We start from the raw sequence: 9,555 nt of genomic DNA on the forward strand, positions 1-9,555 counted from the left end.
CTAATTTTGCTTTATTTATATTGAAGAAGAAAAGGTCTGTGTCCCTAGGGGGAGCTTGCAAGCCCTACAGGGCGCGTGGCGGATATGGAATCCATCTCTGGTATAGCCAGGTGGGGAGAGGGAAATGAAATACACATCTCTCACCGACCAACAAGTCGACCAGACCAGGTCGTAAAAAAAAAGAGGTTGTCTGTAAAGTCGGTTTACTGACGATAGTTTAACGTGACAACGTCATAAGAAAATATTGATGGAATGGTTGCAATTTTCAAAACAAAATTTTAATTTTATTTGTTTGATAGATATTTTGTATGGATATAGAGGAGGAGGTAAATGGAATTGCAATGGAATAGGTCAAGTTACATTTACACAAACGTGCAAAATGACGAAACATTTATCAAATTCATGAAAGATATCTTCAATTTCGATTGTGCATCAGACGTTAATAAGTCAACAACACTAAGAGGCACCATCATCGATTTGCCTTTTTCAAGACACTTTATACTCGAAACACTCCCTTTCATTTCCTACTTTTTCTATCATCGTCCTATTCTCAACAGAGAAATGGTTCATTACCATGCACACAGGAAGAAGGCATATGCAAACACAAGTATGTGAATTTATATACCTACATATGCGCATATACATACATATATATGCTCACTCAAGTAGGACAGAGCCAGATGTCGAACGTTGCCGAACGCGGGGGCCGATTGTGCTCTTTGTCGTTCGTTCCGCGCTCTCGCTTGCAGTTCAAGCACATTAGCTTACATTTGCTTGCGTACGGAATAGATTCGTATATTTGATATGTCCATATGACTTGTATGCATCTTTACATATAGATTTGTTCTTTTTGAAAATTGCGCTAAATTGTTTATGTATATGCACGTTTATATACTTATATTAGTATACAACATATCTTATAAGGTATATGGTAAATATTACCATACATTTTTTCCTTCATATATAATAAAAAAATTAATAATAATAACATTAAAACAACAGGTATTATTAACAAACTTGGTTTTATTTTAAATTCTTCAAGTAAATCAAATTAATAATAATCAATAAGAAGGCATATGCAAATACAAATACGTGAATTTATATATGTACATATGCGCATATACATACACATATACGCTCACTTAAGTAGGAGAGAGCAAGATGTCGAACGTTGCCGTTCGTTTGCTTTGTTCGTTCCGCGCTTTCGCTTGCAGTTCATTCAAGGTAACGGCAATGAGCAAGGTAACTACAAATGAGCAAGGTAACTACAAATGAGCAAGGTAACGGCAATGAGCAAGGTAACACTAATGAGCAAGGTAACGACAAATGAGCAAGGTAACGACACATTTTTTCGTGCGTGCAGCCGGCTAAATCGAATTATAAGACGTTATCACGTCAAAAACTGCTAGTCTTCAAACCTTCGGAGAGTCTAGGAAATGCCGTCGATGGAAAACTCTTAATCCACAACTCCAAGTGGCACAGAGCGGGCAACGTTTCGAACTTCAAACGGCAAACAAAGGGAATGGGGACCAAACGATTACCGGTGTAAGTGATAAAAACTAGCTTGCTAGTAAGGGCAAACGAGTGCTCAGGTTGAGAAAATTCTCCACAAAGACAGATAAGCCTCACTAAGTGAAGCCAACGAAATCGCGACTGCATTTGTTGGGGGCAGCGCTTACGTGTGGTGACGGAAGAACATATTAAAAATGTCAACGGCAGCACCTACAACTCTACATAGGCGGATTAAGCTACGAACTTACTCGTCAGGTGGCAACCGAAGCAGAAAACCTAAAGGCAAAAACACACATCCTCATACAAATATGATTTTTTTTTCCTTGTTCACTCCTCTCGGGAGTATAGGGCCTCGACACGACTCTTCCATCGAACACGGTTCTGTGCTGTTGTTTTTGCACCGTCCCATGAGATGTCGGCATCTGCTAGTTCGCGCAACATCGAACTTCTCCAAGTGTTTTTGGTCGACCGCGACCTTTGCTCCCTTGCGGGTTCCAGTCCAGTGCCATTTTCTTGATACTATCTGGTAGTTTTCTCAATGTGGGACCTATCCATCGTCACTTATTGCGTTTGGTTTACCTAAGGATGGGCTCCTCATCCGTTAATCTCCACAATGCGTCGTTACTGATGGTGTTTGGCCAGAATATTCTGCAGATAGAGCGGAGGCATTTGTTGATGAAAGTTTGTAGACTCTGTGTGACGGTGTTAGAGACCGGCTATGCTTTGCTTCCGTACAACAATATGGACTTCACGCTTGAGCCGAATATTCGTAGTTTAGTGCGTCTGGAAATTTGCGAACTCCCCCATACTGTATGCATTCGACCGAATGGAGCCATTACTTTGTTTAGCCTGCAGTTGACATCTTAATCTGCTCCACCATTTGCCGTTATGATGCAGCGGAGGTAGCAGAAGTTTTCGACAAATTCCACCGGGCATCCGTCAACTAATATCTGCCTTGCGTTATTGTGGTTAACTCTCATCCGACAGTACGTGCCATTGAGACTAGTCTGTGCGCCTTCGCTTGCATGCCAGAGAGTTTGTGAGAGGGGAGGCAGATGTAATTGGTGAAGTCCAGGTCCTCAAGATGTCTGGTGAAACTCCATACGATGCCTTTTTTTCTACAGCGTCAGTTGGCTCATGACGTCATCAAGGACTCGCCATCGGCCCGAGAAGGGGCGACAGGGGACAACCTTGCCTTACGCCTGTGTTGATAGTGAATGGATCGCTGATATCGCTTTTGTGAAGCACTGCCAGTTCGGATTTCTCGTAGAGGGCTTTGATGAAGGACAGAAATAAAATGCATTTTGTGTCATGGAATATTTCATCACTTGCCGGATGTAGCTACGAACTGGCTAAAACGTTACGGAAGCGATCCGTTGACATAGCTTGAAACTCCTGGAATCTCCTGGTATGGCAGGCGCGGTGCAGGGGCTTAATCGAATCTCTAAACGGATCCAGGCACCAAGAGAAATTGTCGTTCAGACGAAACTCACTCTGATGTGTGGTACGGCTTGATAACGATGGCCAAGAGCTGTCACCTTCTAATCCAGGGTGTTATGCGCCACCGTGCCCATTGGATGATTTGACGCCAGGAGGTAAATTCGGTTGTATTTTAACAGCCCCTCGTCTACACCGGGCCTAATTGAGCAGTAACTGTAGCCTTACCGGGACAAGGGACGCTGGCGCGGCGGACCCATTGAAATCTCTAAAAAATTTGAAGACCGCCGAACTTGCCTCGTATGAACAAAGCTTGCAAACAAGAAACAAAGTGAAAAGTGAATAATTGGCGCGTAATTCTTTTTGGTTGTTTGGCCCAGTTCCTCCTCCTATTTGTGGTTAGCGTCTTGATGTTTTTCCACAAATGGAGGAATTTGCAGTTTCAAGCCGTCTCCGAACGGCAGATATTTTGTATGAGAAGCTTTTTCATGACAGAAATACACCCAGAGGTTTGCCATTGCCTGCCGATGGGCTACCGTTATTAGAAAAAGCGTTTTCTTCATTTTTGTCTTTCACCAAGATTCGAACCTACGTTCTCGCTGACTTGCGAATGGTAGTCACGCACCAACCCATTCATCTTGACTTTATTTCTCTCTATGCTGCCCAGGTAGGATGAGGCCAAAAGAGCAAAAAGCATAATTTTTATGAAAATCTGGAAGGTTTCATGCAGGACCTGCCATTGGAAGAAAGGAAAATCGAAATCGAAAATCTCTTTCAGGCCATTCACATCTTGAAAAAACGTTTGGTCGAGTTCCAAGAGATCGAGTATGGAAGACACTTAGAGAAAAGCATAGGAATTACATGCGACATCACAAGTCTTGTGTGCTAGCGATCACACATCAGGGCTCGGCCCTCAGTCCCTTATTATACCTGGTTATAGATACTCTAACACGCAAACTGCAAGACGCATTGCCGTGGACACTGTTGTACGCCGATGATGTCGCACTACTTTCTGAAAATGCTGATGTTTACAAAATAAATTGTCACTGTAGGCTGAAGTCTTGGAAATAAGCAGACAGAAAACAAAGCACGTCACTTTCGCTTTTAATAATAGTGGCCGGATTCCGAAATCTCATATCGATGCCGAAACGATATCCATGTCTGCCGGTTTCAAATGTCTTGGCTCCATTGTAAGCTGGCAAAGTTGGCGCGCAGTCTCAGGAGTCTTGAGTGAGAAAAATATGCCAAATAAAAAGCCACCTGCCATGGCGTATGCCTCAGAATGCTGCCCGTTGTCTGCTAAACAGAAAATTAGAATCCATGTGGCGGAGATGAGAATGTTGCGATCTAGTAGCGTGAACTGGCTGACTGTATCAAAAGCCGTCAAGAGGTTCAATCTACTAAGGCAGTCTTCTCGCTAGGGCGGTTTGGGTTAAGCCTGAGGTTAACCTAAGTGTTTAAAGCTGTAAGTGCTGTGTAGGATAGGTAGATAAGTAGGTAGGCTGTGGGGTTACTATGCTCTCTACGGAAGGCATGTTTATGTAGAGCTGGGTCAGATGTTTCGTGAGGAGTGGGAAGAGTAGCAGAGCCTCAAGGGTCTTCCCTATTAGGGAAAGGAGAGTTATCGCGCGATAAAACTCCCCTTGGTTGACGGATTTCAATAGTGGGGCTACCCTCCGTGCAATGGATCCATGTTTTTCAGCATCAGCATGTTAATTCCATTCGAGTCATTCTGGCTTTGGAAGCTTTCACTTTGTTGATGACTACTTACACGTCATGTTGTGTAGCAGTTTGTGCAGCAGTCTGGTGGCACGGCACTTTGACCTATCGACCAGAGAATACCGGCTAAAAAACTATAAAATCCTCTCTTCGGATCCGACGAAATACAACCACCGAAAGTAATTCGCACCCTGTCTTTGTGCTTTATCGGGTTCGATAGGAACCTTACGGTGTACCACAGCTGACTCACATGGGAGATGAAGTTGCAGGTCTTCAGGTGCTCCGTCCATTTGATCCGCTTCCAAATTAAGATCCCTTGTTCGGGGATCCCCGGGATCGGTACGGCGTAAGCGGTCACGCTCGACTACCTCGACTGGGAAATTGGGATGTATGTTAACGGATCTCTCCATCTAGGATGAAGCGAGCCATAGAAGCGATGATCGCCTTGCGGAATTCGCGTTCGGCTACGTGCACATCGGTAAAGATGGGAAGAGCGCAGAAGGTATCGTAGGTGAATTCCGCGAAGCCAGCAGGGGTGGGAGTAAAGTTGCTCGATCGAGATCCGAGGATCCGTAGAGACTCCTTTTGTGTTGCTTAATGGCTGTTCCAGCGCATTTCGCGAGGTAGTGGCTGGAGGGGCTAAGTGCACCTAATGGCGGCAGCAACATGCGGACCACTCCCAATGTGTCTTAAGACCTGAGCGTGTCTTAAAGAGGCACCACCTGTCGAACTAATTGTATCTAACCGATGTGGAGTTTGGGTGGAGCCGTCTTTGACATATGCAGCAAAAATAAACTTCTGGTCCAAGGTTACCCTCAATGCCAGTATTGCTGCATGGAGCAGCTCTAGTGACGATAAACGAGGCTAGTTTACTGATGCCTCAGCCCTTCGTCGAGTTATTCTGGTACGTAGAACCGGCTGCCAATGGAATATTTCTTGTTTCGTGTTATTATTTTCTCAATACCGGTACTTTGAAGTGGTCGTCTCCCACAATTATTTTGTTGTTGTTGTTGTTGTTGTTAACAGCATAGGTAGCCCTGTCAGTGTAGTCATATCATCGTTCGTCTTCGTCTAGCTCATCTAGGGGTAGGCCCAGGAAACATGCTGTTTCGACAGGTTGGGTCCAGAGGGAGAGGGGGGTTAGATGAGTCGGTTTAAGGAAGGGGGCATGTGAAGAGGTGGTTAGTGTCGTGCGGGGTACCTTCACATGCCGGACACATTCCCATTCCCATGGCAGCCGGTTCTACGTACCGGAATGACTCGGGTTTTTCCCGGCCAAGGGCTGCCGCCCCAGTATACTAACCTTGTCTAGTGAAACCCATATCATCCCACAATTATTTTGTACTTTATTGTGCTTATTTTGTAATCTAATAATAGAATTTAAAGCTTTAAATTAAATGTTCTTCCAATAAAAAATGATTATAAGTGAATATTATTCCTTTCCGGTGTTTGTATTATGCAATAAATTTTCATTTTTAGCGTTAAATTTACATATAAATTTTAATGATAATTTATGAAGAAAATAAAGCGTTTTTCAATAAGGGCGGGTAGATGTGCAGAATGTCAATCGTGGCGATTGCTGTGTGACACGTAGCGCCGTCCTGCTGGAACCACATGTCGTCTAGGTCCATATGGTTCAATATGGGCCATAAGAAATTGGAAGGGCGTCTACCGAAAAATGGGCGCAATGCGTGCAACGTTTGCGTTAATGAACACTCATTTTGATAATAAAGTTTTATAATTTGAACGTGTTGTTCAATCGTGTAAGTTGCCATGATGATTTGGCATAAACAACTGAATAATAAACAAAAGATTTGACAGATGTCACCAAAACAAAATGGCTGCCACAGGGCGCCAAAATCGACCCGCGCCAATTGAAAAACCCTTTAGTATAAATCAAAAAGCTGATATTTCAACTACATTTTTGTGTAGTCATTTTTAAATTAGATCCACACATTTAGACATCATAAGCAAAACTTTTGTTGCCATAATGGAAAGTCAACCCAAAAAGTTAATTAAAAAGTATTTTTTTCGAAAGAGTTCGAAAATATAATATTATAAATAAGTAATTTTAAGTTCACAGTAAATTTCCAACGAAATGAAAAAAAATAATTATTAAACACTTGCTGCATACTGTGTTCCATTTCCATCCCATTATGGCTCTCCGTATCAGCTGCGACCATGCAAGATATATTTAATTTGTGAATCTAAACAAACCGGCCTCAAATTAGAAGAAGGTAAATAAGGTGTCTTTCGCCGTAAATATAAATGTATTAAAATGTTTTCTTCCTTAGCAATGGGTGTCACTGTATTGCTGCCATATCAGATACCAGAGGGGAAAACTGGCGCGCAAGCAATTGACTACCTTACAAAGCGCCTTTTGGCGCTGGGTGCCATCCATACCGGCCAATTCCTGGTAGATTGCGAAACTTACATTTCCACACCACCCCATGGCCCAGCCAAAACTGTGCATGTACTTCACGATTCCGAATATCCAGCAACCACCTTCGCTACATTAGACAATGGTGCTGGCAAGCAAATACCACTAGTGGCAGACAACCTCTTCGATTTGCTTATGCTCAAAATGACAACGGTGTACACGTCTAAAAAGCAAACGAAAATCGAATCAAAGGGCGCACGTTTTGAATATGGTGATTTCCTCATAAAACTAGGTTCGGTGACCATGATGGAGAACTTCAAAGGCATACTCATTGAGATCGAATATCGGCCGTGTGTAGTACTTTCGTATTGTTGGGAAATGATACGTGAAATGCTGCAAGGTTTTCTAGGCATGCAAATCGCCAAAGAATACCCCGCTTACTTTTCACAGCAAATATTGAATCCTATAGGCCAGCAGCAGATACATCCAAAACAAAATGATGTCTACGAACCAATTGATACGATTAATCAGTATTTGGAGAGTTTTACAAATTATCGCAAACAAAATGTGCTGCCGGTGGCGAGCAGTGGCGGTGCAGCATCAGCGCAAAATTCGGCAGCTGGCATGCAGGGCGGCAATCAACGAATGCGGCTCTTATAGTAGTAGTTACTTATTTTAGTCGGCGGTATTTTAAGAGTTTTATTTTTAAAATAGTTAAGTAACATAGAAGAAATGATAGTGAAAAGGTTTAGAAACTGGTCTAAGTTTCATTTTGAATAAAATAAATTTGTACGGTGTATACCTCGCTTTCCTAGTAGCGGGTTGTCGTTGCCGGGACGAGCTGTAGCAGCGGCACATAAGGCAAGATTTTTATTTAAAATTTTCCACGACGAATTGATAATAGGAGCAATGGGTACTAACGCTTGGCGTTTTTTTAGTTGAGCTCCAAAACTGGCAGTTCCACTTTGCTAGTAAAGCATCAACACAAGGTGGCGCAAAATTAATCACCCTATCAAAATATATCACCGAGTTGTAGCAGCGATACGAGTCGGTGGTATATCTGAGAAAGGACTGGTTTATAAATTTAAAAAATTAGCGCAGTTTTCGGAATTCGCGAAGGATTCTAATCAGTGTAATCAATTTCAGTACTTTAAAACGACGTTTTTGTATTTTATGAAAAATACTTCGGACCTGGGCAGCAGGTAATATTTTATATAAATAATTCACTCGATTCCAGCGTCGCCACACAGGTATCTGTTTTTTTGCAAAATATGAGCCAAACGAAGGGAGTTCGGCCAAATGCTTGAGAAAAAATGTGCGCGATAATATATTAATAATAGAAAATTTATTTTTAACAAAAATGTTTTTGCTCCACCTGGTTACAATTTGTTTGTTTGACTAAAATCAGAAGCCAAATTAATTTATTTGTAGTATTAATACAAAAAGTGATTTTAAATAAAATTCCTGCCTTCAGAAGCCTCTAGTGAAATTGAGTGAGTATTTTTCCCCCCCGTTGCATGTAGAACATTTTAAACTCATCGCTTCTACTTGAGCACTGAGCACTTTTTTAAAGCAGTTTTATGAAAGTTCATTAAAAGGACAGTTGCGGGTTAAAATTTTCTAAAAAAAATATTCAACAGAAAAATTTATTAGGGATGGGTATATCAAGATGCGCAAACAGCTATAGCAGTACCAGTATAGGGTGCGTTTTTAAGAGCTCGAGGACTTAAAATGATAATTCGAAATATAAATATTGTTGGAATTAATTTTTTGTATTATAATCTGGTAGCTGATTTCATGGCATTTATTTTTGGAATATGATTTCCGGCAATTGTCCGCCGCGGCTACGAGTTACATCGTCCATTCGATCAGTCGAGTTTTCGATTACTCTCCAATAAGTCTGGCCGTATGGCGTCAATTGTAGTTTAAATATTGGCTTTCAATGCTTCGATGCATTTGCCTATTGATGGAATAAGTTTCGCCTTCCATCTGCCACTCGTTTCAGTGTCCCATCGGCTTTGCCACCGCTGCATGGTTTGGTATTTCTTTTTGGAGTCCAAGCATCCATTCGTTCCCTGACCATGAGGTCGACGGGTATCTCCTCGTTGAACACAAAGACTGCGGCGCCAGAGACAATGCGGTCGGCTGAAGCAAGGGTATATTCAGAAACGCATTATAAATGCGCAGTAATTGCAGCGCTGGCAACACTGCCAATGTGACAAGTGATGCAATTGATAGATTTGTTGACGATTTGCAAAAAGATTTGTTGCATTTATGAACGCGTTTTACACTAAAATGGAAGTATTATTGAGTTTAGTTGTTGACGATATATTTGAAGTAAAAAGTGATAGTTTTTTTGCTAAATTTATGTAAAAACAGACGTGTAAAGCTAAAAAGAAGATCACATATAGTAAGATGTTCATTAAAACGAAAAATTCCCAAAACACAGTGCTCCTAAAGCAAGGGCAGGGTTTTTGAAAATGGATCCAAGATTTTCCAACGTAGAG

General features: G+C 41.9%; 1 protein-coding gene across 1 annotated transcript; it reads left to right on the plus strand.

Moving 5' to 3' along the window:
* The first annotated feature begins 6,824 nt into the window (after nt 1-6,824).
* LOC129237776 (mediator of RNA polymerase II transcription subunit 20) lies at nt 6,825-7,908 on the plus strand. The gene is made up of 2 exons (XM_054872710.1): nt 6,825-6,905; nt 6,963-7,908. The coding sequence occupies exon 2, from the start codon at nt 6,965-6,967 to the stop codon at nt 7,706-7,708; it is 744 nt and encodes a 247-aa protein (XP_054728685.1). The 5' UTR covers nt 6,825-6,905; nt 6,963-6,964; the 3' UTR covers nt 7,709-7,908.
* Nucleotides 7,909-9,555: the final 1,647 nt, after the last annotated feature.

Source organism: Anastrepha obliqua, chromosome 2 (genome assembly GCF_027943255.1).
Source record: "Anastrepha obliqua isolate idAnaObli1 chromosome 2, idAnaObli1_1.0, whole genome shotgun sequence".
NCBI lineage: Eukaryota > Metazoa > Arthropoda > Insecta > Diptera > Tephritidae > Anastrepha > Anastrepha obliqua.